Source organism: Petaurus breviceps, unplaced genomic scaffold, assembly GCF_028583685.1.
Source record: "Petaurus breviceps papuanus isolate PSGF00001 unplaced genomic scaffold, PetGlider_PUasm1.0 37, whole genome shotgun sequence".
Lineage (NCBI taxonomy): Eukaryota > Metazoa > Chordata > Mammalia > Diprotodontia > Petauridae > Petaurus > Petaurus breviceps.
Genome location: NW_027186296.1, coordinates 2873525 through 2893572, shown reverse-complemented (window position 1 = coordinate 2893572; position 20048 = coordinate 2873525). Strand labels below are relative to the sequence as shown.

At 35.3% G+C, this 20048-nt stretch overlaps 1 protein-coding gene across 3 annotated transcripts in view; it reads right to left on the bottom strand.

Moving 5' to 3' along the window:
• The window catches only part of DPH6 (diphthamine biosynthesis 6), a 499664-nt gene that overhangs the window by 343268 nt on the left and 136348 nt on the right, over window positions 1-20048 (bottom strand). For all 3 annotated transcript variants that reach the window (XM_069097640.1, XM_069097641.1, XM_069097642.1), the window contains exon 5: window positions 19844-19962. In XM_069097640.1, coding sequence (XP_068953741.1) covers window positions 19844-19962 — 119 coding nt within the window. The remainder of the gene's footprint in view (window positions 1-19843; window positions 19963-20048) is intronic.

Sequence of the window (20048 nt, the reverse complement as noted above, 5' to 3'; positions counted from 1 at the left end):
ATAAAAGGAGAAACAGTTCTATGTAACATGTACAAATTAATACAGGCCATGAGTATGCGTAGGAGTAGAGATGGATAATAGGTATCTGTACAACTAGAGCTTGTATTCTAATTGGCAGAAACTTCTCTTCAGGTTATAATACAGGGTGAACAGTTTAAAGATGGATATCGAAACTATAATGAAAATGGTTAGCAGTAGACCAAGGGGCAAGTAAACAGTCTGCAAATTCATTAGAGCAGTGTGTAGGCCAAGTATGAGCAAGAACTGAGAGATACCAATAGACTATTCCTTTTTGACACAATCAAATAATAAAATGGACATGATTAAAAAGAAAAGTTAGTAGGAAAATGAGATAAAACAGTGATTGTGGTACCAAGAAAAATGGGAATCTAGAAAATAATGATAATATGAAGTGAGGAAGATGGATTATATTGCTCAAGATGGACTACATGACTAACCGTGTAAAGCTTTTTATTTGCTCATCAAAGTATACAACAATTAAGTGGACACAAAGTAATATAAAAACTTAATTTAATTGTGTATAAATTTTTACTAAAGCAGGAAAAAGGTCTATTCCAAGGGCATTTTTCTGAAGGAAATTGGTGGGGCAATACCAGAGAGATATTCACAAGAATGAAATTATGGAGCAACTTGGAAAATTCTACAACAGTAAATCACCACTGGCAGATGATATTCATCTGAGAGTTTCTAATAAAGTGTAAAATGAATGAGATACTCGTAAGGCTATACAAAATAGTCTTTAAAGCCAGATAGAGCTTGCAAATGTTATAATATTGCTAGTAAAATGTGTTTCCTTAGAAAAGGATGGGTGGAGGAGATTCACAGAACTTCAAGTCAGTACTCACTTTAGCAATGGGGAAATGAACAGTCTAATTAGGCAAAGTTTTGCTCAATAACAGGATAATATTAAACTGCAAAGATCAAGCCATATACAAACTGAAGGGAGAAGCTGTGTTTTCTTACCCTATTAAATTTATCAGGAAATGTCAAGATAATAGTATACAGAAGTAAATTTATTCACTTGGGAGCACCATGAAACTTTTAATAATATTACATGATACCATTAGGAAAAAGAAATTATTTAGACATAAAGGGTGACATGGTAATAAGCAAATTAGGACAGCATGGAAGAAATTATCTGTCAGATATATGGACAGAGGAAGAATTCATGACCAATAAAAAATAGAGAAGTTTGCAAGAGGTAAAATCAATAATTCTGATTACATAAAATTAAAAAGGTTTTGCACAAATAAAACCAATGCAGCCAAAAAGAGAAGGTAAGAAACAAGGAGAAAATTTTTTTTTAACAAAAATGTTCTGTGATAAAGGTCTCATTTCTCAAATATATAGAGGATTGACCCAATTTGTAAAAATAAGAGGTATTCCCCTGTTTCATAAATGACATGAATACGTACCTTACAAAGGAAGAAATAAAAATTACTAATACTCATAAAAAAGCTCTAAATCATTAATTATTAGAGAAACACAAATTAAAACAGATCTGAAATACCACCTCACATCCAATATATAGCATATATATTGGCCAATTTGACAATGAAAATAGGTAGACAAATGCATTGTTCGTGGAGCTCTACACTAGTTCAATCATTCTACAAAACAACTTGGAACTATTAGCCAAGAACTATAAAACAGTGCATGGCCTTTGACCCTGAAATACTGCCAATAAGTTTATATGCTAAGGAGATCAAAGAAAAAGAAAAAAGACTCATATGAACAAAAGTATTTACAACAGTTCTTTTTGAGATGGCAAAGAACTGGAAAATAAAGGGATGCTCACCAATTAGGGAATGGACAAATAAGTTATGGTTTATGAATGTGAAGGAATATTTCTGTGCTATAAGAAATGATGAAGGGGATAATTTAAGAAAAAATTAGGAAAAGTTATAGGACTCATTTGACAAGAATTACTTGGAAAACTAGAAAAAAGTTTGCAAAAAAATTAGGTTTAGACCAACATCTTACAGCATATACCACAACAAACTCTAAAAAAGATAAATGATCCAAATTTATAAAATGTCACACTATTAAAAAAAAACAGAAAAAAATAAAATTAGTTTTACTTCATGGCAATGGCTTTGGGGAGAATTCTTAAACTAACAATCAAAATAATTGCTAATTTAGATTACATGAAATTGAAAAGCTTTTGCCTGAATAAAATTAATGTCACTCAGGTAAAAAGGGAAATCACTGATTGAATAAAATATTTTCATCAAATATCCCTGATAAGAGTTTGAGATCAAAGTTATATACGGAATTAACTCACCTAAGCAGTTAGGGCGCAGTGAGTAGATCACTAGACATGGAGTCAGAAAGGTCTCCGTACAAGTCTAACTTTGGATACCAGTTGCTGTGTAACCATGGGCAAATCATTTAACCTTTTTTTATGTCACCTTTATCATCTATAAAATGAGGATAATAATGGCAACATCTTTTTAGTGTTGTCAGGAGGTAAAATGAGATAATATTGGTAAAGCATTTTGCAATCCTTAAGTGGTTATATAAATGCTAGTTATAGTACATATAACCCTATTACCAAATTGTTGTGGTAGTAAGTACATAAAAACAAACAGTTCTCAGAAGAAGATTACAGATCATGAACAATTGCTCTGACTAATAATAAGAGAAATAACAACTAAAACAATTTTGGGGTTTGCCTCTCACCCAGCAAACTGGCAAAGATGAAAAAAGGTGGAAGTGTTAATGTTGGACAGTCAACAGGAAGGCATGCATACAAATATCCTTTTGGTGGAGCTATGGGTTGAATCAAACATTATGAAGACAATTTAGACTTATGCTAAAAAAGTGAAAGAAAATAGCAGAATTATCTATATCTTTTGATCAAAAGATCTGATATATATCCAAAAATAAGGTCAAATACAGAAATAGAGATTCCCATATATATAAAAATATTCATAGTAACACATTTTGTGATCACAAAGAACTAGAAATAAAACAGGTGCCTTTCACTTGGGGAAGGGCTAAACAGATTGTGATACATGATAATATAGGCATGCATTATTTTATTACACTTTGTTGTATTGTGCTTTACAGAGATTATATTTTATTTATTTATTTATTTTACAAAATGAACATTTGTGGCAACCTTGTATCAAACTAGTCTATCAGTGCTATTTTTTTCAACAGCAGGTACTCACAGCATGTCTCTATGTCTCATTTTGGTAATTTTTCTAATATTTCAAACTTTTTCATTATCATTCTATCTGTTAGTGTGATCTATGTTCAGTGATCTTTGATGTTACTATTGTAATTGTTTTGAGTGCCATAAAGTGTGCTCATATCAAACAGCAGACTTAATCAATAAATGCTGCATGTGTTCTGACTGTTCCCCTGACTGGCCATTCTTTCATCTCTCCCCCTCTCCTCAGGCCTCCCTATTCCCTGAGACCCAACAATATTGAAGTATATTAGATAAATTTAGTTACCTTAGGCAGGGTTTGAGACCACTAACTCCAATTTTGAAAGAAGTTCTACTGTGAGTAAAATGCTACCAAACAGTATCACATGCTACAGAAAAATCTTTCATGAAAGGAAGAGTTGATGGATGTGGCAAACTTCATTGTTGTCTTATTTTAAGAAATTGCCACAACCCACCCAGCCATCAGTAACCACTACCCTGATCAGTCAGCAACCATCAATAGCAAGGAAAGACTCTCCACCAGTAAAAAGATTACAACTTATTGAAGGCTTAGATGATGGTTAGCATTTTTTTTAACAATAAAGTATTTTTTAAATTTAGGTATGTACATTTTTTTGCATACTATTCCATACCTAACAGACTATAGTGGAGTATAAACATAACTTCTAGATCCATTGGAAAAGCAAAAAATTTGTCACACGTTTTATTGTGATATTCGCTTTACTGCAGTGGTCTAGAACCAAACCTGCAATATCACTGAGGTACTCCTTACTGATGAATATGAAAATTTAGGGAAATCATGGGAATGCTTGTATGAATTGATAAAGTGAAGTAAGGTAGAACCAGGAAAACAATATAGACAATGACTAAAACACGGAAATGGAAAGAAAAAATAACAAAAACAGCTACCCAAACAACACTATGCAATAAAATGACTAATCTTGTTACCAGAAGAGTTAAGATAGTGTAGAAAAAGACAGTTCTAGGATTTTTCTTCTTCAGGATCTTATAAGATTCCATGGATTTAATTATCATCTCTAATGCAGATGATCCCCAAATTTAAGTCTAGGTTCTCCAAATGCCTATTAGATAATCTGTATTAGATGTTAGTCATTTGAAATGCAACATGTCCAAAACAGGATTCATGATCTTTCCCCCTAAAGACTTCTAACTTCCCTGTTTTTCCCCCCAAGGGCACTATCATTTTTCCAATCACTCAGATACAGAAACTAGGACTCATCTTTAACTCTTCACTCTTACATACTCTTTAAACAAACTCAGTTGCCAAAGCAGATTGATTCAACACTTTCTCATCTCTTGCATCCATACCCTTCTCTCTACTCATATTATAACCAACCTAATTTAGGCCCTAATCACATCTAGCTTGAATTATAGTAACAGTCACTAAATTGGTTTCCTTGCTTCAAGTCTGTTCGCTCTCCAATCCATGTTCTACACAGCTGCCAAATTGATACTCCTAAAGTTTACTCTCTTACTCAAAACCCTTGGGTGGTCCCATTGATTCAAAGGTAAGATATAGACTTCTCTACTTGGCATTTAAAACTTTTCATAATCCAGCACTGGTCATCTTCCTAGAAGGAAGATAAACTACGTACTGTTTCAACCAACCTATGTGAATTTCCTTTTCTCTACATGCAAAATTCAATCTCCTACTTTCATGCTTTTCCACATGGCATCCCCCATGACTACGTTACTCACGATCCTCACTTCTCCCTCTTAGAACTGCAGGTTACTTTCAAGGTTCAGATCAACTGATACCTCTTTTAATACTTTTTCTCATTTCTCCAATTGAGAGAACTATGAAATAAGTAACTTCTCCCTGAAATAACTTTGTGTGTGTGTGTGTGTGTGTGTGTGTGTGTGTGTGTGTGTGTGTGTATATTCTGTACCTACTTATCAGGGAAAAAATTGAGGGCAGACACTCTCACTTCTGTATCTGTATTGCAAGTGCCTAGAACACACAAGGTATATGTTTAACAAATGCTTAAAAGCATAATCATTCTCATGATAGCAGGTATAACACTGAAAACATTATTCTAGTTTTCAGTTCACATAGCAGAGAGGATATACCATGGAATGGCGAATCTTTCTTTAAAGAAATGTGAATAAAGTGGTCCAAAAATGTGTGGAAAAAGGTGAGAGAAGTGCCATGGAAACCGAAAATCTCTTTCAGGAATAGGAGGTAGCATCTGAGAGCTATTAGACTGACAAAAAAAAATCATACAGAAAAATGAAAATTATAGGACCATGAGAGTACAGGTAAATTGATACAGTGTTGGTGAGGCTATGAATTGGTCCATGCATCCTGGAAGACTATTTGGAACTATTTCTAAAAAAATCATTAAATGGTAAAAACTCTTTGCCTTAAGATACATAATAATACCACTACACAGTATCTAGCATATATGATGCAAAGAAGAAGAAAAAATGAAAGCAAACAACACAAACCTACCACCAAGAACAACAAACTAGAAAGAAAATGAATTCCCATCAACTGGGGAACGGTTTGAACATTTTGTGTCATACTGATGTAATGGAATGCTATTATACCCTAAGAAATTACAACTGTGATGATAGAAACTTGAGAAGACTTAAAAGAAATGATGCAGAGTGAAAGGTAAACAATAGTAAAGAATTACAAAACTTTGTTGACTTAAAAAGATGAATGATAAATCACACCTCTCACAGAATGAGACAAACAGTTTCAGACTTGGTCAATTTGCTGATTTGTTTTACTTTACTTATTAGTGTATGCTGATAAATATGCAAAAACTAAAAAGAAAAATGAAAGAATATCATTAAAACTAAGAAAATAAAGGAATATAAAGCAATTTTTGTTACAATCTTGTTTGATTTAATGTCTTAAAAATTTTCAAGGAAGTTTAGAGTTTGTTACAAAACAGATATTTTTTTCAATACTGAAATATGGAAGATTGGTAAAGTTATCAAAAAAATGAAAAACACTAAAACAGTAGGTTTTGCTATCAGAGGAGATATAGAAAATGAGAGAAAAAGAGTCATTTTGGTTAGCATTATTTGCCATCATCAAGATAGTATTGTGCCTCTGGCTGGGGGCAAGTCAGTGATGAAATTTAACATTACCATCATTGGGGAGTAAGAAAAGTTTCAGCAAACTTAATGGCCAACCTCTTCCATCCTTGTCCCAGACTCATATTTGGCATAATTGTACCAATATCATATTAAAGTTTGGGTGATCAGAAGTCACAGGCAACAATATATGGAAGATCGTGAGCAAGCCTCTAGGGACTTGCTCATACTCTCATAAGCAACATACTCACAGGAACAAATGTGTGAGAGTCCATCAAATATTGTCCTTCCCTGAGGTGCTGGTATGATAAGACACTGTGTATGCTGCTGGTCAATAAACTAAAACAGCTGCATTTGAGGATTGGTTACTACGGGCTTTATGAATCGTACAAAGGCCTATCAGCCACTAATCAACTACATGTCCAAATTCATATTTCAGCAACAGTGTATTTGTCCCCAGATTGCAATGTCCAGGAGTGGTAGTAACGATAAAGTTGAAGATCTAAGGGCACTAAGGTTAACAAAGTTGCCAAACAGGCTCAAAGTGACTTTGGTTATTATAAACAAAGAAAAAAGTAAATTCTAAGCTACATGGAACAAAAAAGCTTTCACATTAAAACAGCTTAGAAGAAATCATAATTATATGAAAACAGAATTAAGTACATAACTATCAGCCTATGACTACAAAGAATTGTTTTGTTGATCTGAATGAACTTAATGTTAATAAGCAATCTCTGATTCACTTATTTTTTAAACTTATAATTTGTATATTATCACATTTTTTAGAAAACAGTGAATACAAGTATATTTTCAATGAGAATGGTAACAAAATTCTGAATATACACAAGAGGAAACTTAGAGAAATTCTAATTCACTGACGTAAGCATCCTAAAGTAAGACTGATTATATTAATTTGTAAAAACTAATTTGGGAAAGAGCTCAAGAAAATAACAACATGTATATGTATATACATAATCCTGAAACCTTTCTTTACCTTCTGCAGAAAATAAATGGAAAAAAAGAAGGGGGCATAGGGAATCATGCCAAAGTTAATAAATGTCAAACCCAAGTTATCTACTTCATTGTTCAAACATTGGTATTGTCTGATACAGGCCACACCTACCTGTCAAAGCCATAACTGTGACTTTAAATGCATTTCAATTTATTCAGATTTAAAGCACATTTCAATTTTTACCTGAAAGGCACAAGTAAAGATCCTGGATCTTCATTTCTTTACCACTTGATATGTTCAATAGTTTTCATACCTTAAATGTATTTTAATAAAGCATGCAATTATTAAAGCTCTGCTGAATGCCCTCAGAGCATACAAGTTCCATCACATTTGCTTATGTCTAATTACTACTCCCTTAGGCAAGTGAGAAACTGAATCTGATAAGAGCTTTCTTTTTACCTGTAGTCAAGAATAAAATAAAATCAGTTATTTTAAATCTAATTATCATCTACAACTATTTACAGTAGTAGCTCTTCAAATGAACACTTTAGAAAGATTTCTTTGCATACTAACCCATTCTAAATAGGTTTGTGCTACTTGAATATAAATATTTACTATTAAAGAATTGATAAAGGAGATTGCTAATACCATTTTAGAATTAGATTATGTAGAAGGTATCATACTGATGTCAAGATTGCACTGTACAACTGAATATTCAAACACCTGAGGCAAATTCCTTCAGAAAAGGAAATGAAAATACAAGGCTAAGTCCAGCGGTGATGATCCAAATTTTGACAATTTGTGAACATGACCAAAAAACCTCTATTGCCAATATACTAATTTTACCAGTAAAAACAAGCCTACAACTGTTTCTACTGCAGGTAAAGCACAAAGCCATTGATCATGGTAGGAAAGGAAAAGCTTCTGCCTAACCAAAATTAATGCATCTAAGACAGAAGCTCTTAATCTTTTTATCATGCATCCCTTTGGTAGTCTAATGAAATGGATAGACCTTCCTCAGATTATTTTTCTAAAAGTTCATAAATGAGGGAAACACAAAATTTTAATTAGATGCTAGTGAAGTAAATTATGTACCTGCCACCTGCCCCTCCCCCCCTATGCAAGTAAAAAGGAAACAGAAACATGCATTAAAGAAAAAAACATTAAGGTCCTAACTAACCAAGAATAAAAAGATTATTATGTGTAATGAAGACCAGTCTTTCAACACAGGATATCACAATAAGAAAATGTTATTCCTGTAATTTTGAACTATATCTAGATATAAATAGCAACAATATTTTCATAAGGTGAACCAGTACTATACCTGGAGTTAGCTAACAACAATGATGACAACAGCAAAAATTTAAGATATTATTTAAGGCAATAAAGTAAGAACCTCTGATATATGACAAAAAATAACTCAAAGGAGCCTGAGACCTGAAGATTAGACTTGAAATTATCCAGAACACTCTTGTTGATCAGTCATTGCTATTAAAAGCCAACCCACTGACACAGAAGTGGAAAGAAAATGGCAAGAAATGTTGGAAATGGACTACAAATGGCAAGGAAGGAACAAACAATTATAACCATGGGCAGCAGAAGTAGTAATAAAAGTGAGAAGGAATAGAATATATTGTTCCATACTTTAAAACACACCAAATACTGGGCAACTTTATAGCCTCTGGAAGGCACATAGTTAATTTCCTACTTTTTAAGCAATATTGTTTGGGCAGTGCCCAGCAGAATAGGACCCATTTCATAAATTTCCACAAAAAGTGTTTCATATTCATAGTCTCTCATCTTTGCAAAGAAGAAAGGGAGGTACCATCTTACCACCGCTTCTTTGGGGCCAAGTTTGGTCCTTATGACTAGACTGCATTCAATCTTTTTAACCTTTTTCTATTAAATAAATTTATCTTTTGTTGATTTTTTTTTTACTTCAAAATATCCTTCAGTATCCCTTCCCCTTCTATTACTGTTCCAGGTTCACAATCTCAGTAGCCCCCTAGACTCCTCATTATCATTCCCCCCACAAATCCAGTAAAATGAAAAAATCTTAGCATTTCTGCTTTCACATCACTACCCCTTCTCTCAACTCATATGACTACCATCCTAGTTCAGGTCTTTATTACCTTTTGTCTAACCTTTACCAGAAGCCTTCCAATTGGTTATTCTGCCTCAAGTCTTTCTTTACTTTAGCCTAGATTCTACACAGCTGCCAAAGTGATTTTCCCAAAGTACAGGTCTGATTATATTATTGTCCTGCTCAATAAATTCCAGTAGGTTCCTATTTACTCCAGGATCATATATAAAGTCCTGTATTTGACATTTAAAGCTCTTCACAACCTACTAGTCTTTTCATACTTTACACCTCTCCACATACTTAACTCTCTAGCAAAAGTTAATGTAATTCCAAAGGGCAATCAGTTTGTTTTTTATTTAGTAGTAAAATTCAGTCCACTATTCCATTAATCATCATAGCACCTAAGTAATGAAGGTATTTCCACTCATTTTAGGAAGGTTTAGTGTTTCATTTAATCATACTTGCTTAAAATACACAACCTTCCCCCAACTTTAAAATAATATCTTTTTCCTAAAAGGTAACACTGACTCACCTTCAATATAGTAGGGACATTGAGCTTTGTGTCCATTAGTAGTGATGGATTCCTCCACAAATCCTACTCTTCATGACACAGAGGTGACACTAGGTTCTCAAATTATATGACAGTAAAGTGTAAGTTCTGGAAGGTTTTACCCTGTTGGGATGGTTTAGAGCAGGGCTTCTTAAACTTTTTCCACTTGTGTTTTTTTTTTCATGTTTTGGCAGTGTTTGTTGGCATTGAGTGGCCTGAGGACATGCACAGTACAAAGTGCACATGCTCTGTGTTCAGAACTAAGGTTGCAGTGAAGTTGCCAGATGCAACATGAGCAAGCATTGCCAGAAACACAACAGGTACATTATGCGTTTAATTTTAAATTAATTTTTGGTCATTCAGAAACCTTTTACTGTTGCCAAATTTTACGGGATCATGACCCACAATTTAAGAAGCGCTGGTTTAGAGCATGACCCTTGGATCAGACCAAATCTGCTTTTCCAACAATTAGCCCAAAGTGGGAACTCACCAACAGGCTGGCCACATGATAAAAAAATTTTTGGCTATGGTAACCTATTAAATAAAAACAAACAAACAAAAACAAAATGGTCCTGAGAACTGTGCAGCCCTACTTTTGCAGTGATGGTGGCAGAGTGTCAGAAAAGGGGGAAAAGGAACATAAGAATCAGTTTTCAGATCATTTATAAATTTTAACATGGGTAATAAGACCTATAAAAGTGAGATTCTTGCCCAATGACAAACAGGTAGACATATTTCTGGGGGAGGTAAATTATATTAGTTTTGACATTTTCACTAAAACAACTAGAAGGAAGATGGAAATTATACTTAAATTGAAAAGTAGTTCATGGGTACTTGTTGAAGAATCAAAAAAAGAAATTAATGGAGTTGGTTTTATTGTATACTTGACAGTGACAAGAACTATTTAATGAGATAGTTGGTCAAATTGGTTTGAAGTATGTATAATAAATATTTGTAAAAAGGCCCCCATGAACATGAAAAGAACTTCAACTTAAGTACCTAAACTGGTTACAGAAGATGAAAAGGAAGAGAAATTCTACACAGGCCTTAGTTAAGTCAAATTTGACTGCTAGAATATAACTGATATAACTAATTCCTGAACTATTCGGATAACAAATAGATATTTAAAATGGATAATGGACAATAGAAATGATATCAACACAAATCATAATAAATTTTGCAAGTTTCAATGATATGAATCATCAAAACAAGAAGACCAAAAGACCCTAGAAAGTGCTTTAGTTGAGAGGATTCTGGGAAGATGGAGGAGTAGGTCAGAAAAGTTTAGGCTTTCCAAATTTCCTCCACAAAAAAAAAAGACAGAACATCGCCTCAGAGCAGCAGAAATAAACATGGGTTAAAGCAGTTGTCCTCCTAAGTCAATCTGAGAAGTCCTCCCCACCCCCCTGGAAAAGACCTAACCTCTAGGGGCAGAAGTTCAGCCTGAAAGAGTACAAACACCTCCAGACCAACTCTGCAGAATCAACAAACAATAAGCCCTGAGGGAAGCTTGGCTGAGAGGCAGCTTCAACCTTAGAAACTTTCACCTCCCAGACAGTGTGGGGTCTGATGTCCCAGTAGGAAAAGATTGAAGGACCTCTTATTGTCAAGGGAGGTCAAGCACGGCTGTGCTGACCAAATGCAACTTGGGCTGGCTGTGGGGAGAAGGAGCTAGCACACACCTGGTGAGTGCAGTAGCGAGAAGTAGGGATGCTGCTCTCTGTGGGCCCTCGCAGGAGAGCAGTCGCTGATACCAATACCAGTTCTGGCATAGAGAGGACAAGTGTAATTTGCAGTCACCAGAGGAAGCAGCAAGATCATTTATATTTAACCAAAAGTGAAAAATAGAGACACTACAATATGTGTCAGCTACAATATTCAACATTGTTTGAGACCATTTTAAATATGTAGACAGTAGAAAATACCTGACTATGTGTCAAAACAGACATAGGAACTATATGAAGATAAACATAAAACACTTTTTATACAAATAAACTCAGATCTAAATAAGTGAAGTAATATTTCTTGTTCATGGGTAGGTAAAACCAATATAATTTTTAAAATGACAATTTTACCTAACCTATTTATTCAATGTTATCCTAATTAAATTACTAAAAAAATTATTTTATTGAGTTAGAAAAAATAAAAACAAAGTTCATTTGGAAAAACAAAAGGTCAGGAACTTCAAAGAAACCAGGGAAAAAGATGTGAAAGAAGTACATTCAGCAGTATCAGACCTTAAACTATATTATGAGGTGAGAGAATTGATGAAGTATAAAAAGGATAATTTCTATTGGGTTTGAATACTGCTGTGGTGTAGGAAATGATGAGCAGGCTGATTTAGAAAAACATGGAAAGACTTGGATTTATGAAGGAAGATGCACTGTGTGTATGTATGAGTATGTGTGTTTATAAATAACTATGCATATGTATATATATCCATGCTTAATTGTAGGCTTCTTTGGGGGAGGGGGAAAAATAAAGTAAAAGTGCACAAAGGAGAACAAAAGAAAACCAACAAGGAAGCAAAGCTGGGCAGCTTTGAAAACAATGTGTAGTATTTATTATATAGGTTTTGTTAAAATGGAAATTTATTGTTTTGTATTGAATCCTCTCTTTGAGTCTACTGTGTACATGGCAATTATTTTTTTTCTTTTCTCATTTTATGTTTAAAATGTTTTCTCATTTTTAAGTTTAAAATAAAAAAATTTGCCAAAAATGGTGCTTTAGTCAGCAAACACTTAACTTGTTAAGCAGAAATCATAGTCAAAAGCACATTCAAAACAGAATCCATTTGTTAAATCTCTCAAATATTCCTTCTCTCCCCTCTGATACAGAAACTACTCTGGCCTTCATCTCCTCGTTGCCTGCTGGTTGGTCTCCCTGCCACAAGTCTTTCTTCACTTTAGTCCATTCTCCACTCAGCTGTTAAAGTGATTTTCCTAAAGTGCAGGTGTAACCATGTCAAAACCCAACTGAATAAATAGATGCCTCCCAGTAACCTCCACCATCAAATATAAATCCTGTTTGTCATTCAAAGAATTTAAGGGAAAAAAAGGCAGCCCCTACACTGAAACAGCTTATAATCTGATGAGGGGAAGGCAACATAAAAAAAGAAGGTGAAGAGGGAGGAGGGGGGAGAAGGCAAGAAGACCATCAGAATATGCTATTTTGTGTAATGGAAAACAAGGAGAGCTGCAGATGCAAAATGGAGAGTTAATAGCAAAGTTCTGAAAATTTTATAAAAGAGGTAGCTAGGTAGCTCAGTGGACAGAGTACTGGGACTAGAGTTACAAATACATGGGTTCAAATCCAACTTCAGACACTTACTGTGTGATTCTGGGCAAATCATTGAAACTCTATTTGCCTTAATCCACTATTGAAGACAATAGAAAACTACTCCTGTACCTTTGCCAAGAATACCTTTGGGCAAAGCTAGATGACAGAGTGGATAGGACTGCAGGCCTGCAAACTGGAAGACTAGACTCATCTTCCTGAGTTTAAATCTGGCCTCAGACATTTAGAAGCTGGGTTACCCTGGGCAAGTAACTTTACCCTGTTTTCCTCAGTTTCCTCATCTGTGAAATGAGCTGGAAAAGGAAATTGCCAATTGCTCCAGTATTTTTGTCAAGAAAAGCCCAAATGGGAGAAGACTCCGGGGAGGGGGAGTCAAGATGGCGAAGTAGAAACAGGACTTCCACGGGGCTCTGGCTTCCACCTACTACAATTCGTGTAAAAGGTGACTCTGAACAAACTTTAGAGCTACAGAACCCAAAAAATGACACAGAGAAGCTAACCTCCCACTTAAGACAGCCCAGCAGGCCAGCAGGAATGGGCCAGCACAGTGTTCTGGGAGCCGACTCTAGCCCAGCTCGAGCCGGAGGTTTTAGCCTCACAGCGGGCCTGACCACTCACCAGCTGAAAGGACTTCAGATCACTAGCAGCTGTGACGGTTTCCAGAATTATCAACACACAGATGCTAAGGACAAAGTGAGAGGTCACTGCAGTGTGGACTTTGGGATCTAGAAGCTGGAAGTGAGATAGGGCTTTACCTCCTGGGCGAGAAGTCGCTGAGATGCCACAGCCGTGCAGCAGCAGCCACATGACAGCTTCAGCTCCTGGCCTGAAGACTGTAGTGGGACCAAGCAAAAAGTCTGAGGGGTAATAGCTCTTGCTTTAACCTGCTTGGATCTGGATTGCAGTCTAGGGTGGAGGTCCTAGGGTGGAGGTCCTGGGGTGTACGACCAGCTTGCCAGAGAGTGTGGAGGCTTCAGAGAGGGCAACCAACTAATACCTTCAGCAAACTGAGAAAACCCCAGCATTTGGGATGAAGCTCCCCTGTCTGGTGACAGAGTCCTACTGTGGCAAAAAACCCAAAAGTCAAGTAACTGAGTGGCAACATGAGCAGGCAAAGGAAGCAAAGCAAACAGAGCAACCCAACTTTACATTCCTATTTTGGGGACAAAAAGGATCAAAGCATAACACAAGAGGAAAACAACAAAGTACGAATGCCTGCACCAAAAGCTTCCAAGAAAAATATGAGCTGGTTACAGCCCATAGAGGACCTTAAGAAGGATTTTGAAAACCAAATAAGAGAAGTGGAAGAAAAATTAGAAAGAGAAATGAGAATGATGCAAGAAAAATATGAAATGAGAGTCAACAACCTGACTGAAGAAAATAACACCTTAAAAAAGAGACTAACTCAAATGGCAAAAGAGGCTCCAAAAGGCAATGAGGAGAAGAATGCCTTGAAAAGTCGAATCTGCCAGATGGAAAAAAGAATCTCAAAAGCTCATTGAAGAGAATCATTCCTTCACAATTAGATTGGAGCAAATGGAAGTTAGTGACTTTATAAGACATCAAGATACTATTAAACAGATACAAACAAATGAAAAAAATAGAAGACAATATGCAATATCTCATTGGGAAAACCACTGACCTAGAAAATAGATCCAGGAGAGATAATTAAAAAATTTTTGGATTACATGAAAGCCATGATCAAAAAAAAAAAACCTAGAAATCATCCCTCAAGAAATTCTCAAGGAAAACTGCCCTGATGTTTTAGAACCAGAGGGCAAAATAGAGATTGAAAGAATCCACCAATCACCTCCTGAAAAAGATCCCAAAAAGAAAACTCCTAGGAATATTAGAGCCAGGTTCTGGGGTTACCAAATCAAGGAGAAAATATTGCAAGCAGCCAGGAAGAAACAATTTGAATATTGTGGAAACACAATCAGGATAACACAGGATCTGGCAGCTTCTACAATGAGGGACTGAAGAACTTGTAATATGATATTCCGGGGGTCAAAGGAGCTGGGAATAAAACCAAGAATCACCTACCCAGAAAAACTGAGTATCATGTTTCAGGGGAAAATATGGTCATTCAATGGAATAGAGGACTTTCAAGCATTCTTGAGGAAAAAACCAGAGCTGAATAGAAAATTTGACATTCAGATACAAGAAGCAAGAGAAGCCTGAGTAGGTAAACAGGGAAAAGAAATCATAAGGAACTTATCAAAGTTGAACTATTTACATCTCTACATGGAAAAACAATAATTGTAACTTATGAAACTTTTCTCAGTATGAGAATAGTTGAAGGGAATAGAAATGTGTATATATATATATATGTATATATATATACACACACACACACAGACACACACACATACATATATATGTCTATATAGGAGGGTATATGGGCATATGAATGTGGGTATATATGTGTACAGGTATACATAGACAGAGGGCACAGGACCAATTGAATAGGAAGGGATGATACTTACAAGGTGAAATTAAGAGGTGAGAGAGGACTATAATGACAGGAGATGGGAAGAGACAGAATGGGGCAAACTGTCTCATATAGAAGAGGCAAGGGAGAATGGTCACAATGGAAGGGAAGAACAGGAGGGCAAAAGGGAACAGGTCAACCTTATTCTCATTGAATTTGGCTTAGGGAGGGAATGACATACACACTAAATAGAGTATCTCACCCTACAGGAGAGTAGAGGGGAAGGGGATGAGATGGAGGATGAGGGAAGGGAGGGCAGGCTGGGGGAGAGGGAAATTGGAAGCACCCACTTTTGAAAAGGGACAGGATCAAAGTAGAGAATAGAACAAGTGGGAGGTGGGATAGGAGGGAGAGGAATATAGTCAGTATTTTACAACATATCCACTATGGAAATGTTTTGCATAGCTACACATGTACAACCTATATTGAATTGCTTATCTTCCCAGTAAGGGCAAGTGACGAGGAAGGAAAGGAATGAATCTGGAATTCAAAGCTTTAAAATCAAATGTTTAAATTTATATATATATACACTATTATTAATATTATTTTACATGTAACTGGGAAATAAGATATATAGGCACTGGGGCACAGAGATCTACCGTGGCCTACTAGAAAGTTGGAGGGGGTATGGGAGAAGATATAGGAAAGAGCAGATTGGAGGAAGGGATATCCAGTGTGATTGCTACTTTGGGGTATGGGTAGGGGAAAAAATGGGGAGAAAGTTTGTAACTCAAAATCTCGTGGAAATGAATGATGTAAACTAGAAGTTAATAATGCATTTGATAAAATTAAAAAAAAAAAAGAAAACCCCAAATGGGTTCACAAGGAGTGATTGAATGATGACAACAACAACAAAAAAAAAAATTGGGAGGATTTTATTGATCTACCTTCCAGCCCTCCAATAAGAGGAATTGAGAAGGTATTAAGTATCAAAAATTGAGTCAAGTTGGGGCGACCAGGTAACACAGTAAGAGCACTGGCCCCAGAGTCAGGATGACCTGGGATCGAATCTGGGCTCAGACAGCACCCACCCAGAAACACCTGGTCATGTGACCTTGAGCAAGTTACTTAACCCCAATTGCTTAGGGGCGGCCAGGTGGCGCAGTGAGTAAGAGCACTGGCCCCAGAGTCAAGATGAGCTGGGATCAAATCTGGGCTCAGATACTTAGCACCACACGCAGAAATAACTGGCTGTGTAACCTTGAGCAAGTTACTTCACCCCAATTGCTTAAAAAAAAATTGAGTCAAGTTGAAAGGTGATGAAATGTCAGGTGAACAGGTTATCTGGGGCATGGAAGGTGGGGTGGTAGTGTATGATATTGTGTGGAGTAGAAACCAAGCAAAGCTGCTAATGGAAAATGAAGAAAAAATCCTTATAGTAAATTAGAAATGACACTAGATGGAATTAAAGATGTTGAAAGAAGACAGATTTGGGGCGGCTACATGGAGCAGTGAATAGAGCCCTGGCCCTGGAGTCAGGAGGACCTGAGTTCAAACCCAGCCTCAGACACTTAACACACACACAAAAACTAGTTATGTGACCTTGGGCAAGTCATACATATATGACTGCCTCTATATTCACAGATGGCCCCAAATTCTATGGATCCCGGGTCTCCCTCCCTCCATCATCAGTCTGGGAGTGCAAGGCTCTTTTTCTCCAGGCTTTATAGACCTTGCTCTCTTCCTGTGCTCAAAGACAAGCCTCTAAATCAACCCCAACTGCCCTCCAAAAAAAGAAAAAAAAAAGACAGATTAGACCAAGTACATGTAGACAACATCCATGGTGAAGTTTACCTAATTGTGACGGTATTATGGGATCGATTCAGGAATTAATTGAAGAACATAAAGATACAAAAGGGGTTAAAAAAATATTTAACATCCTCCAAAAAAAAATGAGTGACATCATTATTTACTTTCCTCTTTACAAAATCTTTATGAGAGAGTCATATAAATGAGGACATTCTAAATGAAGATATTAGTAGGGAATAAGTCCATTTTTCAAAGCAAAATTCTATAACAGATCATGATTTTTATAACTTTGTAACTAAAAGATGAAGAGAATACAAGATCCCATTGCGCCTGCTCTTTGTTGATTATTAAAAAGCATTTGATTCAGTAAGAAAAAGAAGTCACTTTAAAGGATCTTTTTCAATTAACTGCCTCCCACTCATTCATCAAAGTTTTTCAAGATTCTGTGAAAGATATAACTATCTCACTTCAATAACTCTATGATCATAAACATGTAGGTGAGGCATAAAACAAGAAGTATACTTGTGAAGGTGTTCATCACTGTGCTAGAGGAGACCTAGTACAAGGCTGAAGATGAAAAGGGATTCCTTGTGTATAGTGAGATGCTCTTTGTCCTCTTGATCACTGGTTTCATATGATTGAAGGAGGTCTTCTGAGTCTAGTTCATATGTTAAAAGTTATTTCCTTTTAAATGGGTGGTTTGTGTTTTAGCTACTATTCAATTGAACCCCCCAATTTTTAAATAGTAGCAATCAGGTATTAGGAAGTTTCTATAACTTTTTGAGGTAAAGATCATCTAACAGAATACAGTTCAATGAGGAAAAATGTTCTCCACACAAGCTCCTTTCAAGATAAGCTCTTAAAATGAAACTTTCTCAGGAATCCTGGTCAGAAGTCTTGTCAGACACCAAGGTTTTACAATTACTAGAAATGTATTTTTATCCATTCATATAGAATTGGCTCTTTCTTATTATAGCAGCCATTCTTTGGTCTAATGGGCCACAAAACTCTATTGACCCCAAAATAAAAGGTCCTAGTGTCCTTTTTCCATTTAAAACTATTTTTGACAGTTTTATATGAAAAACTGCTTGAAGGCTTGTAATTCTAAAATGATACATTATATCATTAATATGTTTCTCATCTGTTTCTATATTGTTATAAAGCATGTGCCACTCAATAAACCCTTTTTTAAAAATGTATTTGAACATATTTTTCATCTTTGCAAGATGCAGGTCATCTATGGCAACTATGTGCTACAAATGTTAAAATCAGATATTTTGTCAATGAGACTCATAGGACAAATCAGAACAGAACTGAGTTTTACTTAAATGCTTAATACCTAAAACTGCCACTAAAAGATAAAAACAAAAGGAAAGTAAGAATATTTATTTAAACTAATATAAATGGCAATCTTAGCTAGAGGGTAATAAGATAAATTTTTATCACTCATTTTAAATGACTCAGGTTCTTTCTAGAATTTTGGTAATAGGAGAGACACTATGAACAGAAATTTAAATCATTTAAAGGCTTGGATGAAATAAAGCTGACTAAAACTAAATTTTAATAAAAGGTAAGTTATGCTTTTCAGGGGTAATCATCTAAGCCAGAGGCTCCCAATTATCTGGCCTACAGCTCCCTTAAAAAAAAAAAATTACTCAATGTCCTCCCTGGGATTCTACTTTCTTTAACCCTTTAATGATTTTTTAAAAAAAATCTGTGTCATTTAAAAAAATATAAAATTTTTACACTCTGGTTTCTGAGAATAATTCCAACACTAAATCTTTTGATAATAAGAGACACTAGGTAATTTTCTGTAAAGGAACCCAATAGTTTTATTGTGTTTACATCCGAAAGATTTGGGAAGAGGGCATGATTCTATGAATTTGATAATAAGTCCAATATTCACATTAAATACACAATGATACATGGCAGATATGTCTATGCTAATGTAAAAAAAAAAATTCCAGTCAATTCTAGACTCACCAAAAAAATTTTTTTTAAATCAACTCTCTGAAGTAATTTTCAAAATATCTGAGAGGTGAAGTAACAATTTCATTTTTTTTATGTAGTGTAGACAATGAGCCTAGTGAAAACCAACAAAACACTCGCTACATATGAACATTTTTAAGTATGATATAGAGAAAACAAGTTAAGGATGTCATAAATAGTCCTTAAATCTAAAGGGTTTAATCAAGGAAAATAATATCATGTTTTCAAGATCTGAAATGAATAATAAGATACGTTCAGTGGGAGAGAGGGGAATTCATTAATTATTCCAATAAATGGCCAAAGATACATTTAAAAATCTATCCTTTCTTCATTTATTCACAAGTATTTTAATCAAATTCTTTATTTTACTTTATAGTTTCTATTTTTATATTGAAAATTCTCCTCTCTTTTTCTACAGTTGCTTATTAGTAACCGACAACTCCACTGAAAGTCTGGATACCTACCAAAAGCTGCTACTTTGATGATCATGGCTTGCACACCAGATGATATCATTTCTCTAAACAAATCTTCCTGGTTTCGACGCCAAAGGTAAGCCAAAGGCTGAAGATCAAGCCTTCTACATCTGTTTTTTTAAGGGAAAAAAAAGATTAAATTAAAATATTGTACATATGTAATGGGAATGCAAATTTGGAAGATCTTCCCTGCCCC